This window comes from Corvus hawaiiensis, chromosome 4, assembly GCF_020740725.1.
Source record: "Corvus hawaiiensis isolate bCorHaw1 chromosome 4, bCorHaw1.pri.cur, whole genome shotgun sequence".
Taxonomy (NCBI): Eukaryota; Metazoa; Chordata; class Aves; order Passeriformes; family Corvidae; genus Corvus; species Corvus hawaiiensis.
In genome coordinates this window covers 53,274,634-53,298,927 of record NC_063216.1, presented here as the reverse complement: position 1 = coordinate 53,298,927, position 24,294 = coordinate 53,274,634, and the positions used below count along the sequence as shown (strand labels likewise).

The 24,294-nt window shown below is 37.4% G+C and overlaps 1 protein-coding gene across 1 annotated transcript in view; it reads left to right on the top strand.

Annotated features, from left to right (window-relative positions):
• The window catches only part of BMT2 (base methyltransferase of 25S rRNA 2 homolog), a 36,217-nt gene extending 13,541 nt beyond the window's left edge, over positions 1-22,676 (top strand). The window contains exons 3-5 of the mRNA XM_048301276.1: positions 9,115-9,288; positions 14,674-14,788; positions 19,399-22,676. Of these exons, the coding sequence (XP_048157233.1) occupies positions 9,115-9,288; positions 14,674-14,788; positions 19,399-20,028 (919 nt within the window). The 3' untranslated portion in view covers positions 20,029-22,676. The remainder of the gene's footprint in view (positions 1-9,114; positions 9,289-14,673; positions 14,789-19,398) is intronic.
• Positions 22,677-24,294: the final 1,618 nt, after the last annotated feature.

The window sequence follows — 24,294 nt, the reverse complement described above, 5'->3', positions numbered from 1 at the left end:
GAGATTTTATTGAGGTTGCAATAGACTCTCATTTATGCTGTTGACCTTGTTTGCTGGGGGATTGGTATTTTGTTGGTTTTGGGTTTTGTTGTTTGTAGTTTTTTGTTGGTTTTGTTTGTTTGTATGCTTTGTTTTGTTTTTTGATAATTGGCATGGCACTGACTTCCGCTAACTTGTGATCCCCAGGTGCCTATTTCTGTGTTACAAGCTTCCTGAGTTGATAGTTATTTACTTGTATTTGTGCTATTCATTACTTCTGCAGAAATGCTGGTATTTGTATTTCTCTTCTCTACATTACGCTCCATTGAATCATACTGAATTCTAATAATGCAATTTCTTGCAGTGTCTTCCTCCCACCCTACCCTGGCATCATTCTCAGATCACTTACAAGGAGCTGAAACTGACTGTTCTTCAGTTCAGGCTATCTGTGAAAAAAATAGTTGTACTGGACCCAGAGCAGATTCCATAGAACATTGCTTGATATTTTCTTACATTTTGATTGTCAGCTACTATGTGAAACGTTTTCAATAGAGCTGTGTATTCTTACTTCAGTTTCAGCTGAGAGTAATCCCTTAGTTTGTGGAAAGTTTGTCTGTTACCCTGTAGGACAGGATAATGTTTCTTGTGGACAGGGAGGACGGTTGATAACTTGTATATTGAAGGTGTTGGACTCCCACTTGGTTTCTGTTATAGATCATTTACAAAGTAAACATTGAAATAAATGTCCAGTTTGAGCTTTGCAGCCTGAGCTCATATTAGGAAGAGAATCAACCCACTAAGAGACACTAAAATTAAAATGCTCTGTCTTGGTATAAAGCTTCAGATAAAGCACATAGCTTTTCAGTTTGCAAAGTCAAGGGATCATGAGTTTTTATATTAGTAGAAAAAGAGAGGGTACTTTTCACTTCGTATGTCTCAGATTATACCGAGGCCTGGATTGCTAAATACCAGAGCATACCAGATTGACTCTGTGTTCTGCTACTTTTTGTTCCTTTTCACAGAGCCCAGAGGTGTGCCAGACAGGTGGCAGATTCCATTGTTGTTACTCCTCCTTGTGCCTGGGTGCAGAACTGCATGCAAGAGAACTTGCATGAAACTTAAGTGAAAGCTTTTGCTCAGTGTTTATTACTACGTTACCATGACAACAGGAAGGTAGCTGTTTCACATCAGATGAATTTTGTGAGTGGAATGCTGAAAATAGTTTGGAACCACCAGTATATCCCTCCTGAAGAAAGGAGAGACTGAGTTTTGTTTTAATTTGAAGGAGATCTTTTCAGAGATCTGAAACTGAGAAGTGTTTTTTCCATTAGTTAAAAGGGGAAAAAAAGTACAAAAGACTTTGTGGGTTTTTGTTCTTTCCTTTGTTTTCTTTGTATTCTCTTAGGATCTGATAAAATAAATCAGATAGTATAGAATGACCACTAGAGAAGCTATGTGTACTTCTCAGGATCAAGAATAACAATTCTGCTTTTCTTTCAACAGTCTTTCTAGCTATTTAGTTGAAGACACTGGAAAAATTCTGATGTTAATTCTTAAACCAGATGACATAAAACTTACTGGTTTACTTCTTCATTAGCATTGATTTAAAGAGCATGTATCCAGACTATAGAAACCATGAAAGATGGAAAGCAGTACATGATAGACTGTGCTAGTCGCCATATGCTGAGTTGTATAGGGCCAATTTTGTTTATTGTTCAGGGCAACATTATACAACCGTTAACTGGGGAGTGGGATGGGTGAAGAGGGATTAAAACGTTATCTGCTTTCAAATCCAGGTTAATGATCCCCTGAGTGGTGGTGTAAAAAGCCTGGGCAACACTCAACTGTTCCTTCCTTCCTTCCTTCCTTCCTTTATATATAGAAAATTTTATGCAAGTAGCAAGTGGTATTTGGAAATTAACACTTCTGTTTCTCTTTCATTTATATTACAACACAAAACTTAAAAAAACAGGGTAAGATGGTGTTTACCCTGAATAATTTTTGTAACTCTTTAATTTTTGCTGGCATAGATAGACTGGTGAACCTTTGTATGGACAATGAATGCCAGCCTGTTCTGGTTCTAGTTGGAACAGAATAAGCCAGACCAGCAGGTTTGCTTCTTTCTGTTGCTTCTGCCTCAGTGTTGACTTGTGTTGACTTGACTGGTTTTTTTAAAGAGCAAAAATTAAATCTGCTCTTCTAATTATCGTGAAAAAACACTATCTAGACCTGCATTTTTTAAAAAAAGTCATCTGACTGTTTAATGAGCAAAGAAATACAGTTCTGATTAAATTAATGAAAGGTGAGTACAGAACTGTTTGGAAAAATTTGCAGAGAATAAATGTAAGAAGCTTATCTTAAAAATGTGATTTACTGGGTAGGATTCTGTCACAGTTTGTCCCTGTATCCATAACTAACCAATACCTTTATTAGCAGTCTGCTAGAGTAAAGTGTATTTATTAAATTTGGAAATGAGACCAAAGAGAGAGAAATTGTCACTCTGAGAGCAGAATTAAAGTTAATACAGTTATAAACTATACTAAACTGTTGTAGTCGCTAGATTTAGCTTAGCAGGCTGCAGCTTTCCCGAGAGCTCAGCAGGGATGCTTAGGGCAGTGTGACCACGGTTGCAATCCCGTAGTTCATTTCGGACAGCCCCGCAGTCTTGCTCCAGCAGCTAGCAGTGCTACAACCAGTGATGGCAAAGGAGGCAGAGAAGGGTTTCCCATGAGGGTTTGAGATGACTTTAATCACATCTTGTCCCGGCGACCCTCAGAGGCAGAGCCCTCCTGATCTGGGCGCAGAGATCTTTTCTCAGGGGCGGTACATGGGCAGGGTTGGGGTACAGGAACCAATAGGGAGGGCCAGGGCTAAGGGCAGGGGAGAGTGGGAGGGGGAACATGGGATCAGAAAAGCAGTGGGTAGACAGACCACCACACTAAACATTATCAACTATATTAAATACCAGCTGTACAAATAAAGGCCCGGGAATAATCGATTGTGTCAGTTTTTCAAAAAAACATTTGGATTCTGAAGCAGGCCATAAACTGAATATGAAGTGGTCATGGGATGCTTTTGCAGTAGAGGCAAATATCATACTTGATTGTGTTAATGAGATTGTCCAGAAGATATGTGATGTACTACTCTGACTTTATTTAGCATTGCTCTTAGCCAAAATATCACCTTGGCCACTGCAGTTAAAAAATAACAAACAGCAGCTCAACTCCAAGAAAGATAAAGAAATTATCAAAAATCTTTTGTTTTTTTCCACAAAAGCCTTGGTGTTCTTTTCTAGAAACTGGAGCTGTCTAGTCAAAAGAAGAGAAGGCTAAGTAATGTATTAGAGGATCTTTGAGAATAGCAGATTTCTGCTAGAACTGGAAAGCTGATCCTGTTGAATTGGAAGATTGAATGAATGAGTGTTTGCAAGTCCCTTCAACACCATTTTGCAGGTTTTTTTGATGAATGCAATTAGTTGAGCAATTCACTGCAAGGAGGATGGAATTGAGGGAGGTGGCAGAAACAGCAGGAGTGTAACCATTTAAAATGGGAAAAGACAATGTTCAATGTCCACATTTATATGACAGTCTTAATTTTTGCTGTTAAAACACACTGTTTGCCAATGATACTAAATTGTGAGGAGCTGTTAACTCCCCTGAAGGCAGACAGGCTCTCCAGAGAGACCTCAACAAATTAGAGGGCTGGGCAATCACCAACTGTATGAATTTTAATAAAGACAAGTGCCAGATTCTGCACCTGGGATGGGGCAACCCTGGAGGCACGGACAGACTGGGGAATGTGATACTGGAAAGCAGCGCTGCAGAAAGGGACCTGGGGGTCCTGGCCAGTGGCAAGTTGAACCTGAGTCAGCAGTGCCCTGGCAGCCAGGAGGGCCATTCGGGTCCTGGGGTGCATCAGGCACAGCATTGCCAGCCAAGCAAGGGAGGGGATTGTCCCTCCCTGCTCTGCACTGGGGCAGCCTCACCTCGAGTCCTGGGGGCAGTTTTGGGCACCACAATATAAGAAAGATATAAAGCTATGAGAGAGCATCCAAAGGAGGGTCACAAGGAAGGTGAAGGGACTTGAAGGGGAGCTGTATGGGGAGTGGCTGAGGGCACTTGGTCTGTTCAGCCTGGAGAACAGGAGACTGAGGGGAAACCTCATTGCAGTCAACAACTTCCTCATGAGGGGAAGAGGAAGGGAAGACACTGATCTCTGCTCTGTGGTGACCAGTGAATGTGGTGACCCAAGGGAATGGCCTGAAGTTGTGTCAGGGGAGGTTTAGGTTGGATATTAGAAAAAGGTTCTTCACCCACAGGGTATTTGAGCACTGGAACCAGCTCCCCAGGGAAGTGGTCACAACACCAAGCCTGACAGGGTTCAAGAAGTGTTTGAACCATACTTTTGTGCACATGGTGTGATTCTTGGGGCTGTTCTCTGCAGGGCTAGGAGTTGGATTTCAGTGACCCTGATGGATCCCTTCCAACTCAGGATATGTCTATGATTCTATGACTGCTTTGTTTTGACAAGAGCATATTTGTTTGTAGAACACTAGAGCTAATTAGACCAATGATCATATGATAACTGCTGACTATTTTCAAGTTCTTTGAATCCTCTGGCAATAAAAGATATCACCTCCAGAAACTGGCTTGGGGTGGACACAGCACAAGAGAAACATATGATTACAGATCTAGTTGTGTTTCTCAGAAGAAAAATGTCTCAAACCCCTAGAACTGAGACCAAATATCAAAAACAAAGTGGAAAAATGTATTATATACAAGTTTCTCAACTTGAAGTTTAAAAAAATATGATTATGCTGATAAAAAATTATGATACTTTACATTGAGAAACCTGGTGTTCTCACCAATGCTGAACACTGTTTCCTTAATCTGAAGCTGGGTGCCCATGACAATAATGAAATATTTTTAATCCAAAGGAAACTTGACTGCTCTTCAAGGTGTGATTAATGTGTACAAGGGCAATTGAGACTTTTCCCTCCCTTCACTTTGGACGTTGGGAGGTGGATGGGTTAAACCTGTAGAAGCATTTGCAATTTTATTTTTTTTCAGGCTAGCAGCTCTGAGATTGAACATTTATAAACTTGTTCCTCAGTGTGAGATAGGAGGGGAGATAGTTTTGCAGACAGAAACCATGATGAGAAGTCCAGGCATTGTTCAGCTCTGAAGGGAAGTTTGTTATTCTCTGTACCCTCACTGAAAGCCATCTTCAGTATTAGGTTTTGGTTAGTAAATATTCTAAGGAACATGACTCAAGCTCACCTTTTCCTCATTATAAAGCAGAAGGAAAGAGTCAGGCAGTAAAACTGGGTGCTTGAAATCCTCATTGATTACAGCTATCAGAGACTGCTTTTTGCCGTGATAAAAGTTGACCACACCAGCTTTAATTTAGTTGTTCATTATTACTTGAGGAGAAGGATTCCTTAACGATTCTGTTATGGCTTTTACATTTCATATAGTGTTTCTTGACACTGCCTCCCTTATTTTTTTTCATTTTATATTCTATTGAAACTCGTGGATTTAGTCACTCTTTTTGAAAACAAAGCTTCTCTTTTATTGCTGGAGAGTATTAACAAAATCATATGTATTCATATTAGCTTTTTCTGAGACTTCCTTTATGTGTCCAACCCAAATGGCAGACAGAACAGGGGAGTCAACTGAACAGGTTGCTTACCGTTTGAGATTTGAAGTATGGAAATAAGTTTCACTGAGGAAAAACAAAGATTTGATTTTTTGGTTTCCTTTTTAAAGCAAAGACATGAACTACACACTTCACCCAGAAACCTAACCTGTCTCTCATCTAAGAAACTGAAACAATTTAGACCTGAATATTTATTTCACAGTTCGTGTGAACTGTAGCAAGTGTCAGCTCAGATAGCATTTACATTGCACAATTCTTTGCAAGCATGTTAATTGTTGAGCTAATATTGTGTCATCAGAGACTGAATGTTTAATTGTCAGTTAAGAATGGAGCTATGTCAGTTTTTAGAATTATAAAATAGATTCCTTAATTTTTGCTTTGTAGATAGTTGAGATGCTCTGTTCCTTACTTGAGACAATTGTTAAATGTAGAGTCTTATAAAACTGCATACTCAAAACCAGAGTGATCAATGGTGGCTTTTAATGGCTGTGAAATTAAACATCCTGACTACATCAGCAAGTTGCCATGGGGTAAATTACAGAGTGCATTATCTCTGCTAACTGCTAATGCAGTGAGTCCCTCCATGCTCGCTGTTACCCCACAGGAGGTGTGAGGGTCACTTCTACAGGGGGACTACATAGACAACTCCTCTGACAGCTAAGGAGCCAAAAGGGCAACATGTAGTAATTAGGCCAGAACGACTGTGATGTCAGAAAAGCGTAAAGGGGAGATGACCCTCAGTGGCTATGAAGTGCAGTATGATCTGAGATTTTTTTCTTTGGGTTGGATGGATTTGGCTGGGGGCTTTTGGTACCTTGTGGTACTGCACCAATATGTAGAGCCTGGGATCTGAATGTGAAGAATTGTATCCATTCTTGGGCCTTCCTGTGGCACTGGCCAGTTGTCTGCCAGGGGAGATGCAGAAATGGGAGATGCTTCTCCTTGTGGTTGACTTTGATAGTGTCTTATGTGCATATGATGAAGGTCTGTTATGAAGAATATAGAATTACGAGAACTCAGTTGACATGATAGGGGTAGAAGGTTGGAAAAAATATGCATTTCCATCACTACCAAGAATGAGGAAGAAATGGCTTCTCAGTGACAAGAGGAATTCGCACGTTACAAGTAGGTGGTTCTCCTGTGCTTGTTAAGTGTTAAGGTGGGTAACATACCAGCTTCTAGGGAGTGACAAGGTTGATAACATGAATAGTTGAGAAAAAAAAGACCACATTCTTCCAACGATGTGAATTCTCTCGTGTCTTACGTGTCAGTGCAACACTACTTAAACTGCCATTGATTCTGGATGTTTTAAGAGATGTAATGAGAATAAAAGACAGAATAAAAATAAAGAGACTGCAGGGTGCTAACAAAGTGGTGTGGTAGCTGATAAACTGACAAAAAAGATTTTTCTTTCCAAGTTTCATTTCTTTGACTAATTGATACACAGAACTAAATAGTTCTTAATTTATCACGTTTATAAATAAATAATACAATGTGTAAAACCACTTTATTTAGCATACCAGCAGTAATTCAAGTGGTTTTTTCTCAGGTTCTCTTTTGTTTATTGATCTTTTTTAAATCTCTTTCCTGCTAATTTAAGTGACTGGCTCCTTATACTTAGTTAATTTTAGAATTGTTGTCTTTCCATACATACAATCTCTAATAGATGGAGTTGCTATGATTTTGCAACCTGTATGTCTGGTAGTATTGCAGCCTGGACTGGAGCATCTCTCTTTTGAGGAAAGGCTGAGGGAGCTGGGCCTGTTCAATCTCAAGAAGAGACAACTGAGAGGGTACCTCATCAATGTCTGTCAGTGTCTGAAGGGAGGGTGTCAAGAGGATGGAGCCAGGCACTGATTGGTCATGCCAGCTGGTCGGACAAAAGGCAACAGGCAGAAACTGATGCACAGGAAGTTCCACCTGAAAATGAAGAACTTCTTTACTGTGCAGGTGATTGAGCACTGGAACAGATTGCACAGAGAGGTGGAGTCTTCCTCACTGAAAATAGTCCAGAACCCTCTGGATGCAATCCTGTGCCATGTGCTCTGGGATGACCCTGTTTGAGCAGGGAGGTTGGACCAGATGACCCACTGGGGTCCTTTCTAACACGACCCATTCTGTGATTACACATTTCTGATTCAATGTGCTTCTTTCCTACCTATCTTGGGGTAAAGGGACTTCTATCGGTACTTCTATCTGTTTGTGTATGTTTCCATCTAAGAAACTCAATGCCACTCCGTTGAATTTTTCTCATTGTCCTTCACATCTTATATGATGAAGAGATTGAGTATATTTGATGCCTAAAATATCACCAAACCTTAGATAAGCCCTGTGTATTCCAGATGTCCTTGTCACTATTTATGATTTAAATGCAACACTATACTAGCATGTCCATTCTTAAATCTGATGGGAAGTGTCATTATCTTGATTCTGCTTTGTATAAGGTATTATTTAACTACACTTGTATTTATGTTTTCTGGAATGTTTCTGACAAACCTCTGCAGTTTTATTAGAGGAAAATGGAGTGAATTTCAAGAAAGCATCATAAAAATGGGTTGTTAGGAAAACATTATTCTAACAAGTAGTATTTCTGTTAAAATTTCCATGCAAATACTTGGCTGGCACATTTAATTAAAAAAACTGAATTGTGTAGGGCGTGTCCGGCTTTTTAATTTCACAGCAACAATTTTTTTCCAGTTCTAGTTATATTTTGTGGGTGAAATTCAGTTATTCTCGAACGTAGTGCTTCTCATACACTCATGCTGACTACTGGTTGAAGTACACAAAAGCTATATAACTTTTTTGGTGACATTAATTTCTTTAAACTGGCTAAGATTTTTGTTCAAGTATGATTAGATTATTTCATTCTGGTTTCTCTAAGGAAAATAAGTAAATACGGGGAAAAACTGAAACCTAAAATAAGTCTTTCACAATAATACATCTACTATATGTTACTTAAAACAAAATAGACCCAGGCAAACTCAATTAAAATTAAAAACTGGTGGATGTAAGTTTGCGCATAAATCTGGATTATGTTTCTTTTCCCTCAGTTTATGTGCCAGCAAGACACACATTTCAAAACCTTGTATTTACAGGGAGCTACTTGATAACTCTTTGCGCTATAGTGGAGAACTGAGCTGAAGTTTACCTTCTAGCAATATTCTGACTAGACTTCTGCTGTCTTACTTTAAAAGTCTATCCAGATAAAAGTATTTTGAATCTGGTTACTCAGCTGTGACTTACGGCATAATTTGGGGGGGGGAAAAACCCCAACAACCCACCACTCAACTTTAAGTGTGTTGCTGGGTGTATCACATCTTTTTTAAAGCTGATTTACCAAAGCTGAAATAAAATCCAGATTTGTTTAAAAGCTGACTGCACTTGTATCTCTTAAACCTCTGGTATGTGTCTTAGCTATAGTAATAACTAACAAGAGCATTCAGTTTTCCTGGGGAATGTTTCTTTTTGTCTTTTCAGTGTATGCCGAGAATATTTTCAGAATGGTGGAAAAAGAAAAGCACTTGAGAAAGATGAAAAAAGAGCACTTCTTACTTCTAAGACCACTCCAGCTTTAAATGTTCCTCAGACTCCCAAGATTGAAGATCCTTTGCCTAACTTTGGCTTGACAAATCATGAAACTATGACAGAAGAGTAAGTTTGACTTGGTTTTCAGACTTTTTTTTTCTCCCTTTTTTGAGTGTTAAAACTTACCCCAACATATTTTTCCCCATATCATGTTAGACCAGTCTGATGTATTTTTGATAGTTAAGAAGGGGCATTTTCATGTGAATATATACATTCCAAGAGCTGTTTATGTTGTAGTATATTTTGTTGAATGCCAAAAAAAAAAATTGCTTGAGAATGACAACTTAGTCATCTTCATTTAAGTGCTAGAGCAATTTCACTTTAATATGTCATTGGTGTGCAAAGCAATTTATATTAAACCTTGAGGTGAAATAAGGGAGATGTTAATTAAGTTAGAATCTAATGGCTGTTCAGCACTGTTGAAAAGTCAATTGCTTATGTAAGTACTAAGTGCCAAATGTAAATATCAGAGTACTTAAAACTTTCTCTTCATAAATAATTGCAGAGAAACTCTTGATTCCAATTACACACTTCAAAAGCAATTTGGAATTACAACCCTTAACTTTTAATGCGCTAGCTTTCTGATGACTGGCTTTGCAGAACTTGTAGTATCCTTGAGGTATTTTCCAAACGACAGTTTTAATTTTCTTTGTGACCTTCACTCATGTAAGAATTTTATTTTTGGCATCCAGGGCTAACTTTATTATTTCTGAAGTCCCACCCTCCATTTTTTTTTTCCTAAATAACATGGGTCATGCTTGTGGCTATTCCATGTGTGATGGAAAAAAATTCATATTTTGCAAGTGCAGTGAAATAATGAATGCGTAAGCATAGAATCTGTTAAAAATACACTTGTGATTTGTTTCATATTCTTTATGGACTAGTTCTTAGAACTTCCTGCAATAGTGTTTTTTCTGTTGTGTAAAGAGATTTTTTTTCCTCATCATTGTAGCATGTCTGATGTGATCAGCACTTACTTGAAGCTAGATGTAGTATCGGTTAGGGAGAGAATGACATGTTACTAATCCTATTAGTAGGTGTGTCTGTGCTTAGGAGCCACTATCTTTTGTGTCTCTCATGTTTGTTTAAATCAATAGGTTTGATAATCATACAAGCTTTAAAACTGGCTACCAGTGGGAGGCATTGTCAGGATAAAGCATTAGCTCTCTCTGTCTTCCTACTTTCTGCAGTTAATACTGGCTGTTGCAGAGCTAACTTCACCTGCCTGCTTGCTACCAGTTGTTTGTAGCCTTCTCTTTTGGTCTGACTAATGTGTACAGAAAGGAGCTAATAGAGAATATTTATAAATTATTTTAAAAGTATTTGTTAATACAGTGAGTGCTGATGATTTTTATTTTCATTCTCAAAACTTTATACACACCTCTAAAAACATACCTGGTGAAGGCAAGTTTTATAATATTTACCTGAGTAAGCTACTAATGATCGTAAGGTGATTAGTAGCTGTACAGACCTTCAACAACAAGGCATAACTGGTCTAAGTTGCCCAGAGAAATCAAAATTCTGTTTCTTTCTTGCTGCCTTTTAGAAGAAATTACAGAGTTTATCAGAAAGAAAATGGATTGTGTATTACACAAAGCAGAGATCTCTCCTGAAATGCTTTTTTATCATGTCTACACTGATCTAGTAGTGAAGTCTCAAATTTGGTACAAGGGGTATGAGGGAATCTCCACACAGTGTTTAAAGACAGTCACTCCATTCTGGTCATGTAACACTACAAATAAGAGTTGTGGGTTTGTCTATCAGTAAGACTAAGCCTGTGACTTTTTGTTTTATCCTGGTAGGTGTAAAGACAGTAATTCTGTTCATCCCATACATAATCCTCTCTCAAGTATTATTAAAAATGGTAGGAGCTCTTTCTGAACTTACCTTACAAGCCATTGTAGAGAGACTGTACTTTGCTTGGTAAGGAGCAAAGCTAGCTTGGTAATAAAAAGTTCTACAGGTAGTAAAAAAGATGCTGGGAGATGTGAAGAGAAGTAGGCATTCCATCAGCTCTTAAAGGGTATGGTGAGAAATATAGGAACCAGAAGTGCAAAGTTTACTGCAGGTCTGAATGTCAGCAACTTTGATGAACCCAGTTCGAGTAGGTCATGTTGCTCACCTCTTTGCCAGAATAAAGTTGAGTCTCTCAAAAACAATTAATGTGAGCAGTCCTTTTCTTTGCTTTCATCTATATGAAAAGTAAGCCTTTCCACTTGTCCATGTTACTTCATTCCATCCCAGAATGAGTTCTCTACATGTAATTAGAAACATTACAACTGCACCTGCTGTGAAGCTGGACATCAAAGTGACTCAGTTATTTGAGATAAAAGTGGCTGTTATATGCTGTTTAACAGCTCCTCCCTTCAATAAATCAGTCCCCCACCTTTGCTTTCTCTGTTTGAGTATTGTTTCTCTTCTTTTTGTGTCAAATTAAACAGTCTTGCTTTTTATCCTTAGTGGTAAAAATCACAACCATTTTGGTATGGATTCTTTCAGATAGTGATTTGACTTCTGAAGGTACAACCTATCATTCCTTCTTTCATATGTATCTCAGACAGCTACATCTTCCTGTTGGGTGTATTTATGTGTGGATGTTATGAAAGGTTTGAGGCCTAGCAGTGTTACCCCTCAGAACCAGGTTTATGTATTTGTTCTTCTCTTCTGGCAGCAGCATAAGGCTCATGAATTGTTTCCCCTCCCATGCTTGATAAATAATACAGTAATTTAAAACTGTAAAAAAGGCAATCAGCGCTTGAAGTGATTCATTTCAGAGATAAGTGACTTTTCTTATGGCCAAGCAACTGTTCTATTTTTATCTACTTCCAAGAGAAAATGTCACTTAGCTGTACAGCACCTAGTTGAATGCATTGATGCATTTTTAAGGGGGCTAATAGTCAAGAGCTGGAGTCCATTTAATCAAGTTAGAGTCATAGAACTGTTTGGATTGGATGGGACCTTCAGGATCATCTAGTTCCAGCCACCCTGCTGTGGGCAGTGACAACTTCTTAAATAAAACAATTGTGGGATGTATTTAAAATGCACTCATTTTCCAGACTATGTCCACTTCTTTTATAGTTTCTTACAATTTACCTACTCACATTTTGTTTTTTCTACCTGCACACGAATGCATTTAAGAACTGTGGATGCAAGATGTGCTTGGAGATTACTTACAGTGGCAAAGTAGTTCCCATACTGTTAATGTTGCCTTGACTGAAAATCATTAGGAGACATGGAGCTGAAGGTGATTAACAAGGAATTCAACGAGAGTACATTTCTAACAGAGTCACTGGCTCCATGATTGTCGTGCAGATTACAGTTACAGTCTCACTGAGGAATCTGACCTAAGAGTTACAGTGCTGAAAAGTAGGTATCTGAACTAGTGATCTTCAGAGCACAGAAATCAGTGGTCCCTGCTCTCTGTGTATGTTGGTAACAGTATCTAAGTGCTTCTGAAGAGCTTCAAAATTTTTTCAAGCACCTAACTAGTATCCTATTCCTGCTGATAACTGACAGCCTGAGAATTGCTACTGAATCATTGCGTCTGTATTCCAAGAGGCAGCAAAACCTGACAAGCAACAGGAAGTCGAGACACAAGTGAGCATCTGAATCTGCTACTTTTATGGTTTCAAAGTATATTTGCATTGAACATAGTCAACGAGACTCCTTGGATGTGACACACCTATCAGAGTGAATTTGCCCTGGATCAGATGTCTTAGTTTTGTTGTCTATTAGTGTAGATGAGAATTTCTGGGTTCTGATTAGCTCAGAATACAGAGTTGTAGCTTTCCACAAGCTACTACAGCTCCAAAGCTGTAGTAGTGTGAAGTAGTGCCCCTTTAAGCAGTCAAAAATAACACTGCAGCAAAGAAGGCACGTTTTGTAAATAGGAAGACAGAATACGTTGTAGTGATTTTTTCTCACTGTACCATAGGTGAAGTGGCTGTCCTGGAAATTAGAGGCTTCTGGGATTTGCTGCTTAATTTTAATCTGTACAAGTATTACATTGAACACTTTAAAGGGAACATCTCTAGATTTCTAGAGGCTCTCTTTTTTATGGGAAGTTTTCTCTGCACTGTAGAGTCCTCTCTCCTCTTGTAATGCTTCCTGTGTCCCATGTGTCCATTGATTTGTTGTTACCATATTTGACTCATATAGAATGCAAGCAATACATATAGGCATGCATTTTTGTGTTTGAATGAGGAAGAATCTGCCATTAGTGTCTCCATTTGCTAGACAAGGGGATACAATGGTATGAGAAACCTCATATTGCTCTTATGTGGGAAAAGACGCTGCTTGACTTGAGCCCTTTGTGATTTATGGCTACTAGGATCTGCCTACACAGTATCCAAACTCCTGTTCCAAGTCTGGAAAAATTGTTGCTTTCATCTTCATTCTGAAATCTCACTCCAGTACTGATTGACTTACAGGGCAGCTTCGTAGCATTTGCAGCTTTAACTTAGAGGTAATTTTTGCACTGTTTGCCTTGGTCATGATAGTATTTTGAGAGAAGAATGCCCTGGATATCTTCTATTCCATGTAGAAGCAAAATGCTTAAACTTGGCCTTATTATTTTGCCGAATGCAATGAGACATTTTCTTTTGTTTTTCCAACATCCTTTCTCTGGTAGGTTACTGGGAGTCCAGAAGGAGCCCAGAGAGCCCAACAGTTCTTATTGCTGCTTAGAGGCTTTTTTTCCCTGCAGTATTCCTTACTGCTTTGTTGTTGCTATGAGTACAGGCACGTTGTTTTTGGTTTTACTCTATTGGCCCTGCACATCTGTTTCTGAAAGTTTTTTTGCAGTTCTCTCCAGGGCTGAGCCTTTCCCAGAAAGTGGTATTTTGGAGATGCCAATTGGTTTTGGCTACAGAAACTTGAAGCAAAAAACATTTGCTTTCTGGAAAAGTTATTCTCTTCTCTGTGAAGTCCCTGCGAAAGCTGTGACTTTGTTTGCCTCTGTTAATGGATTTTGGACATTCTAAGATGTTACAAATCATCATGGAATTTTTTTAGATTGCAGACCTGTAAATGAGGCACTTTATGTAGTTGTTCTCAGTTTCCCTTTTCAACTCACAAAATTTTAACTCTGGTGTCTAGTGTGACTTCAAAATTAGTAAATACCACAAAAAAAGTTAAGTGAGAAACACAAAACAATATGAGAAAGCCTGTCTAGTGGACACACAATTTCCCATTTTATTTACTTACTACAAGTGCACAAGTTAGTAGTATTACTGGTGCTCTGAACAGAACTCTTCTGCTTGAGGACCATCTGCTTTTACTGACAGAACTTGGTTCTTTGGGTATCTCAGCAACTGAAGTAAGGCATTCACTTCTATTGGTCACTACTGTGGTGTTCTGTGAGAATCTTTTGCATTAGTTATCTGAAATTGTAACTCAGAATGTAGCTTTAAAAGTTACACTTAATAAAACTTAATTCTTGCTGCTCCTTAGGTTTCTTCACTCCTTGGGAAAGATCAGATTACTTGATGTTGGTAGCTGCTTTAATCCATTTCTGAAGTTTGAAGAATTTCTTACAGTTGGCATAGACATTGTTCCAGCTGTTGAGGTATGTAATGTTTGCGGTATTTAATATAAATTTGATCCTCAGATTTTTGGAATGCCTCAAACTGACTGTAAAAAAAGTATGTTTAATACTTATAGGTTTTCTAAATATCTGTTTTAGTAGGAACTAAACACTGCATTCTTTCCTGTGAACAGGCTTTAAGTCCTAGTTGTGTTTTCTTCTAAAAATACGATTTTTTCCCACAGCTATGCCTTTATAATGGCGTTTCTAATCTTGAAATTGGAAAATTTTAGTAGCCATCTTTCAGTGGTATTTCAGATGAGTCCCTGCATCTTAAAAGGTATAAATAACAATTAAGTAGGCTTATCCTTAGGCAAGAACCTCTCAGAAGCTGCATTCACTGACCAAAGGAAATGATCAGTGACTGTATTTGGTGGGTTTTTCTGGGGAGATTTAGTAATCAGCAGTGCACTATAAGGGAGCATTTCTGTTTATTGCTAGAAATATTTTTGAACTTCCACAATCCAGAGGACAAATTTATCAGCTCGTTTGGGGCAAATTGCTTCATTTTCTCTAGGCAGTAGGGTTCTCAAATGCCTTAATTCTGCTGTTATCGTATGTTCTTTGTCTTTTGCTCTTGACCCAATTTCTGTCAGCATTAATTGCATTTATCAACCAGGCAAAAGGATAAGGTGGAATAAAAATTATTAAAAATATACGGAAATACATTTCTGGCAGAAAACAGAAAAGCCTTTGACTATACACACCTTGACTACTTACAGTTAAAAATCAGGCTCTGTTAAAATCTGTGGCCTAAGGTAACCCTCTTTAAAAGTGGAGAGGTGAAAAGAAGTGTACAGGTGAAATAATACCATTAACTGAAAAGTAATGTTCTCTTATTTTTGCTGCAGTGTGATTTACATGCCTGAAATGCCTGGTCATTTGTTGTTGTTGTTGTTACCATGTTCTGTCCATTAACACCTCATTTGTATTTTTGCATATATGCTGAGAGATACTGAAAGATATTCTTTAAAAATTTGGGTCTGATAAATTGCTTTTAAAAGCAATTCAATGTTAGTTCTGTCTGAAACACAAACTTTGAGTAGATTTCGTCTTGCCTAATTTGAAACACAGGCAGCATGATTGCTTTCCACCACTTTGGAGGCTGTAGGACTGTGTAGGGCTGCTGGGCATGACACAGGAAGTAAAAAAGTCACATGCCACTGAAATGGCAGCCTCTGGCATTTAAAATGGAAATACATGGCAAGTGAATTTCTAGCTATGATATGATCCTCAGTGTCTACATCTCAGGTTCTAAGTTCCAATTACAGTCAGTGAAGATCTATTAAAAGCACTTAAACCTAAATACCTGCTGTTTGATGGTGAGGTGAATTGTGTTCTGTATTGACTAATTCTCCAGTGACTATAATGGCAGCCTAGGTACCTAACATTACATGAGTTGAACCTAAACGTTCATTTTTGAGTATGCCTAGTTAACATTTTTCTATCTTCTAATCTGTCGTTCTGTTTTCGTAAGAAAGCTACATTTGTTCTCATGAAAATAAATTTAAATCTACAGTGACCAAAACCACTATTGGTAAAAGTCCTGAAAAAATAACTTCTATGGATTTAATGGAGGAGCACAAGCAATTTCTGTGTACTAGCTAGTCCTTTAGATTCTCTCCAAGTACAAATGAACAATGAGATAATTGATTTCTGGTCGTCTGACGTGGTTAGTACCATAGCTTTATGGTAGGAGCTTCCCAGAGTTCTAATCTACATGTGGTTACACACATGCTTGCTCTGAGGCCTGTCTCAGACTCACCAACATCTTTGATTCTCTTGGATGCTTTGGCTTGTTCAGAGTATCTTGAAGCCTGGCTGTGCAAGCATTCTTGGAGGGACAGAGAGTATAGTTTGAGCAGTCAAATGCATCTCCTAGAATAAGCTTAGTCCTACCTGCAAAACAGAATTAATGAGCCCTGATGTACTGAAGATTACTCTACTTAGAGCTGCATCAGCACCATAACCTCTTGAATTAATTTATCTCTAGGCCAGCAGTTGACTGGGCTGATTTAAGGTTTTTGGAATAACAGCCAGAGGTTTGTTGTGGTAGTTAATGTCATCTCCTGACCTGAAAAATTGATCATGATAACTTGTGGTAAAAGCTGAAAGTAAAAGAACTGGTAAAATTTGCTGATTTAGCAGGTTTCTTGGGTGAGATACTAAAGTATCTTTTGAAGTATCTTTATCAAAAGAACCTTTTGAAACAAATTGAAGCGCAGAGGCTTCTTACAAAGCCACGTTCTTGAATAACGTTGATTAGAGGATTAAATAATTCTTTCTTTAATAAAAAAAGATTATCCACCTTCATATAGAAATGTTTTGGATATAGACTAGTTGAGTAATACTTCAATTAATTTGGAGGAATAAGAAGGATGTAATTGTGGAAATACTAGGAAAGGAACTGAAATGTTAGTTATGTAACTAAAGGATAAATGTCTTCAAAATTTTTAGAATTTCTGTTTCATATACAGAGAATGCAAACTGTAGATACATGAATATGGAAATATTTCCATTGAAGGGTTTTGGGTTTTGAGAGAGAGGGAAACTGCTTACTGAGAAAAGATCAATTATTTTCTTTAGTTAGGCAGCATTCACTCATTTCCAGTGTCCGCATGTAAAGTATACTGAGGGAAGGGAAACATACATTATTAGAAGCTAGGAGGATGGAAACTGAGACTGGAGTTTGCAGCAGATGTTGTGTTGGAGTACATATAGTCTGAGACCAAAAAAAAAAAGTGGCTGGAAGGGTACTGGAGTTAAAAATTAGAATATGTGTCCCGATACTTGAGGGTCCCTTCCAACTCAGAATATTCTGTGAAATATCTGTGAAAATTATTTACATAGGTAGGATTGTGTTCTTAGGTGTCAGTGGACGCAGTGAGATGTTACTGTTGTTTCAGTGTCTATGAGGAGTTAAACATCAGTTCAAGACTTGGATACCTGAAGTTTAGTAGTAAAGTCCAGTTTAGCAGCATCTTTGTCCTAAAGCTGGTTACAGATTCCACTTGAAATATACCTTAGTCCTGAAATTGTCTTTAACATTATTTCTGCATAACTAACTTGTGTTCCTCCACTACTCAGAAATACTTGCAGTCTAAATTGGTTTTTTCAACTGTATATGTGTAACCACTAACTTTTTAAGTCTTGAAGTTTTGAAGTTCTAAGTAAAGTTAGCATGTCGCTCTGAACAATCAGTTTTCAAAATGCTTATTTCTTTTGAAACTTATTAGAGGATATAATGAAATCGCTATAGTTAATTTCCTGTTCTCAGTATTACAGGGAAACAGAATATAGCCCTACAGGTATAATGGTTGCAATTAAAATTTCTTGGTTATAGCCACATAATGCAAGTCTTTTTCTAGATCTTTGCATATTGAAGGCCAAGATTAAAGCTAATGAAAAATAAATCAGATTTTTTTGAACATTGATTATTTTTTGTAATTTTCTGCTTACTCTCAGAAGAGACTGTGATTTTATATGGGCAGAAATAACATTCTCTTCTACTTGAATACAATTGTGCATATTATTTCCTTTATAAATGCCCCTGCAATAGTGTTCTAGCAATCTTTTTTGAATATTGCTTCATAAAACACACTATAGATATTTTTATGGTATTAAAATGCAACAGATTTAATTCCACCTTTCAGATGTGTTCCACAGAATGTTTTGTGTCTGCTTTCATATTTGCGTACCTGTTTAGTGTCTGTCATTCACTGCACATTCTCTAGGCATTAATAAAGAATTTTTGTGGCTATCAGATCACAACATTATCTCTTACTACCTTTTTATATGAAAAGTCAGTCCCAGGTTTTGATATGAAGTGCCAAAACTTTAATTCACTAAAGTACATGCGTTTACTTCTTGAATGCTTTGTGATTAAGGATGTTAAGAATTTATTCTCTGTATGTTGTATTGTGATGTCATTTCCAGTCTTTGACAGCTGGAGTGCACAAATGATCAACAGATGATGTGTAGTTCCTTAGCTTTGATAACTGCCCAAATGTGTACCACTACACTTTGCATTTACAGCGAAGTTGAAACATGAATCTACATCACTGCTGCAAAGCAGTCAGTGTGTTGTAGCTTTAAAATGTGTATTGCCTTGTTATTCCTTGTGTCTTTACCAGTAAAAAAAGTGACACTTTTTTCCAAGTGACCAAACTACTGAGGATTTGGATTGTTTTTAAAGAACTGGTAGAAATTCTGAGGTATCAAATTTAGTTTCTAATTACTTATTTCAGGTTTACAAAAACCTATAAAAGGCTTTCAGCACCTGTAAAAACACAAGCAATGTTCTGAATTCTTAAATATTTTGTGAGATAGTTGATTCAATACTTTTTTCTTTTGAGGATATTTTTTTAATTAACAGTTCTCTGCTATCAAATCTCTAGTAAAATACTGCACATCTAAAATCTTGCATGTGTGTTAAATTTTTCTTTTAGATTGATTGATTTAATAGCAAGAGGAATGTTCAGCAGGCTTGACATTTCTTTAAGGGAATCACTGATTTTTCTGTGGATTTTGGTTTTATTTGCTCTTCTAAACTAACCTTGATGTTCGGTTTTCTGTTTCTTTCACTCCACCAGAGCGTATACAAATGTGACTTCCTAAATCTTCAAATTCAGCAACCTCTTCAACTGGCACAAGATGCTATAGATGCCTTTCTTAAGCAACTGAAAAATCCCATTGATTCTCTACCTGGAGAACTGTTCCATGTTGTTGTTTTCTCACTTCTTCTTTCTTACTTTCCATCACCCTATCAACGATGGATATGCTGCAAGAAGGCACATGAACTTCTCGTATTAAATGGCTTATTGCTTGTAATAACTCCTGATTCATCTCATCAGAATCGCCGGGCTATGATGATGAAAAGCTGGAAAATTGCCATAGAGTCCTTGGGTTTTAAACGCTTCAAGTATTCCAAGTTTTCTCACATGCACCTGATGGCATTTAGGAAAACTTCCCTGCAAACAACAAGTGACTTAGTTAGCAGGAACTACCCAGGCATGTTGTATATCCCACAGGATTTCAACACTATAGAGGATGAGGAGTATTCCAACACTGCCTGCTATGTTCGGTCAGACACAGAAGATGAACAGCTAGCTTACGGTTTTATGGAGCTACCTGATGCTCCCTATGACTCAGACTCTGGAGAAAGCCAGTCTAGTTCTATTCCTTTCTATGAGCTAGAAGATCCTATATTGCTTCTAAGTTAATGTAGTCATTGAAATGCCCTTTCAGTAAAATCTCTTGCTTAACTAATTTTGCTATACTAACATGGGCTCAACACAGAAAAATGGTTTGCATAAAGAAAATGCAAAGGTTTACAGAGTTTGCTATTTTTTTCTACTTTTGAATTTTAAAATTTATTCTTGTATGAAAGTGAAAAAATACAAGTTTTATGCAAATGACTCATGTCATAGCATAAATTGCTGTTACTTTCTTTAGATTTGTATCACTATTCTTTTTTCAAGAAAGGTACCATTCTTTAGTGCTGTGAAGTGTGAATTCTATTTAATTTGTTAAATGTTGTTTCAGTATTTTAACTCAGTGTGGTTGAGCTTAAGGCACTGGAGTTGGTGGGCTTCTGAGAAGTGTATGTAGGAAGAAATAATTTGCACTTTAATTAAATGTGCAGATAGGTTAAGACACTTGGTTACAAATGTCCCTTCTTAATTATGGAACAAAACTTTTTCTTCCAAAATTTGTTTCACTCTGGTTAAGCCCGGGCTGGAGAAACTACAATGCTTGCACATTTGATTTTCTGTTTATTGCAGCCCTCTTGACATAACACCAAAACACAGGAATCTGTTCATCCATAGTTATACATACTGTGTAATTTCATTGCATAAACAGCAATTTCTGAAGAGGCTTTTTCCCCAGAGGAGTATGGTACGTCTAGACAATTATGTTTCACTTCAAAGCTGGAATATGTTTTGCAATTTTATGAGTATACAAGCACTAACATATATCAGTATTTCCCCAACTATGGTGTTCTGTGTTCCCTTCCAACTGTGTTTTTGGGGGACAGGGTGGGTTTTGTCATGTTTTAAAGTAAATTATTTATGCATTTTAGAAAGAAACAACTTTTTCTTGAATTGTCCTTATTTGTAGACCTTCTAAGCTGGCCAGTGACTACAAACTGATTTTGTAAAAAGAAACATAATTGTACAAGTTTTTCAAGGATACACGTATTTGCATAAAGCCATGTAATTCAGACCACACAAGTGAAATTAACATACACTTTTTGTTTGCTGTATTAGGACCTAAAAGTCTTCAGTTAAATAAAAACTCCATAGCTAACTGAAAACTGGTCTGCACTGTAAGGAGAGGAAACATTTATTTTTACATCTATTAAGTTTTTAACTTGTGTAATGAATCTGTGAGTTTTTGCAGAAAAATCAATTCTGCTCAGTGGTTAAAAAAAGAGGATTCATTATTAGTTTAGCTTATATTTCCCTCAATTTAAAAATAATGGCCAGAATTTTCAGATTTTAATATTAGGCTCTTAAATCTATATGTAAGTGCCTAGTAGTAAATGATTTTAACTAGGTGCCACATCATGATTTATTTCTGACTTCTGAAAGTTGGTGAAAAAATACTAATACAGTTTCACAGGTGATTGTGATGAAATATATCTTACACCATATTAAACTGCCACATATTTATAATATGAAAGTTGCTAGATAAATTGAAGTTGTAGTGTGGATTTTACAGTGTTTGCTACAAAAATGAAACTTACTCCTTCCATTGAAGTTTTGCACTGAATGTGTCACAGTCTGACCTACCTGTTTTTCTTTTATAGTATTTTCTACATAGAGCAATTGCATTGGTCCAGCTTACACTCAAATGTGATCTGGACTGTGGTGCTGTATTCTTTAACATAAGCTTTTTGTGTCCCTTCTTGAATTTAAAGCATTCCAAAATACCTAATTCAAATTTGTTATTCAATCTGAATGATAGAGTTATACAAACCAAACAATTCTATTCTGATGTATAAAAAGAAAAAAAGAATTAAGGTTAGACATACAAGAGTCATGGTTCACTTGTTAATTTTTGTTACAGAGAATACTTCTCTAATGAAATACACAGTGGCTTCAAAACTGGCTTTAAGTCAGTATTTTCATTAAAATGTTTGTCATTCAAAGCCTTTCTTCCCAATTAACCACTTATTCCAGCAGTGCTCATGTTAAAATATTGCTGCTGTAAATTCAACTGTTTATGGGAAGTTAATATGTGCATTCTTCAAAGTATACCTAATATTTTAACTGATACTTGGTTTAAAAACAAGTAGTACACCATCAAACATATGCATTGGCATTGATTACTGTAAATTGGTTTGTGATTCATATACAAAAAAATGAAATTCAGATCAAGATTATCCCCCAAAATATCTTTTTTATCCTCCTTTTTGGGAGGTCGATGATAACACTGTGGTTAAGGGACCTGAGATTCATAACAGCTTGGTTTTCTTGCTGATCATTCTAAATACCCAAAGTGGGTTTGTTGGTTATTTGGTTTTGTGGGATTTTTTGTTGTTTGGTTTGGTTTGGTTTGGTTTGTATTGTTTCACAAGGGACAGTAGATTGTGGTGGAGGAGGACAGTGTGATTTACATAAATACTTACACCTCCCTGAATAATAAAGTGGTGAATATCAGGAGTTGTTGTATATTTGGCTTTGGTGCAAGAAGATTATTTCTAGGTTATGAAATATTTGAAAATTATGACTGTGCAAGAGATCTTTCATTCTTAAAGTGCTGGAGAAGAAAAGGAAGAAAATGTGTATTGGCATTTCTGTTGTCTTTTATGTCACTACTTTTGTGAACAAAGCACATTTATTAAAAAAAAATGAAAAACTGAAAACATTTTTAAAAATTCTTTGGGATAGAGCTATTGTGGGTTTTTTTGTTTCTGTACAATCTGTTGATGCTGAAATCCAGTGAAATCAATGCAAAGCTATTTATTTTCAAGGAGATAGTTGTCTTGGGTTTATTTTATAACCCATAACAATGTTCAATTTGGTACTTCAGTTTCAGCTTCTACATCTCAGTTGAGGTCTTTGCTTTTCAGAAGGGTTTTGAAGTTCCTGCAGTTGATTCTGTTATCATATTCCTTTGCCTGCCTGCTTAGCTGTGACCACTTTCCAATGCACTTCCTCTGATCTCTCTCTACATGTTCTTAATTTCTTCTCTAGCGCACTGAAATATTTTTGCAGCACCCATTGTATGTTGCCCCTTTGACGTCATTATTGTATTTTTCTACATTGTGATTCTGAATACTGGAGGTGTTGGGAAAAGGATGGCAGTGGCAAAACCAAATAACTGAAAATTCAAGGCTCCTGCTCAGATACAAGTTGTAGGAAGACTGGATTTCAGCAGAACTGAAGTGTGTCCCTAGCACTGCACAGCCTACCTGGTGTATTCTGGTCTCTTAAGAGACAGTGAAGATGAGTAAATATAATTTCACAGCTGTGCTCAGTATTGCTTCCTGCAGATCCTTTCTGCCTTTTTCTGCTTCAGGAAGACTTGCTGACTGACTTTAAAAGTGTGGTCATTCTAAGGCTTTTTAATCATATCTCCATGAATCAGCAGCAGGTTTTCCGCTCGTTTTTCCTCCTTTTTCTATTTCCCTCAATTGTTTTCAACCTGTTGAATAGCAAGGTGTTTTTTTAGAAAGGTTTCATTTCACAAACTTGCACAGAAACTTAGTTGGGTTATTTTAATCTTTTAAGTGAAAGATTCACCAAGAATCTTGAGGAGTATAACAAGATCACGATTGGACTGATACAGTACCACTTAAGTGTTGTCCATGATGCTGGTACAGCTATCTGAAGCATGTGACCCTCACTAGGCAACTGAGATTTCTACCGTAGTGCTTGTTAAAGGAAAACCTGTTAGCTTGTGGATTTTTTTGTTTTGTTGGGCTTTTGTTTGTTTGTTTGTTTGGGAGGTTCATTGGTTTTGTTTATTGTTGTTTTTAACCCATGTTAATTTTTAGGCCTTTGGGCCAGTTTTACCAAGAGGTGCAATAATTTTGGGAATGACTGAGATTCTTGTGAATCAGTTGTTTGAATAATTGAGTGAGGAAAGACGGGCAAGTTTCGATATTTAGGCTGCCCTAGTGCTTCTTGACTAGGGGCAGAAGGTGCTGGTTGTGATGAAGAATTACAGGAACAAAGGATGCGTCTCCGCAGCAGCCCAGCCCACCTGCAGTTCACAGAGCCCCTGAGCAGCACTCCCCGAGTTTCATTCAAACTCCTCTTGTTTTGCCTCTCTCAGCCATGGCCTAGAGTTACTGTGATCCAGAACCTTCCAGCTATTTGCTCACCTGCCTGCGAGTGCCAATTCAAAACGTGCATTTCCAACACTGAGTGTGGAGAAACGCACTCCGAGACCGAGGAAGTGGCACCTGTCTCGCCGGACCAGAGGGTGAAGAAGGTTCAGTCTGCCTTGCAGTCCTAATTAAAGCCCAGTTCTCCCGC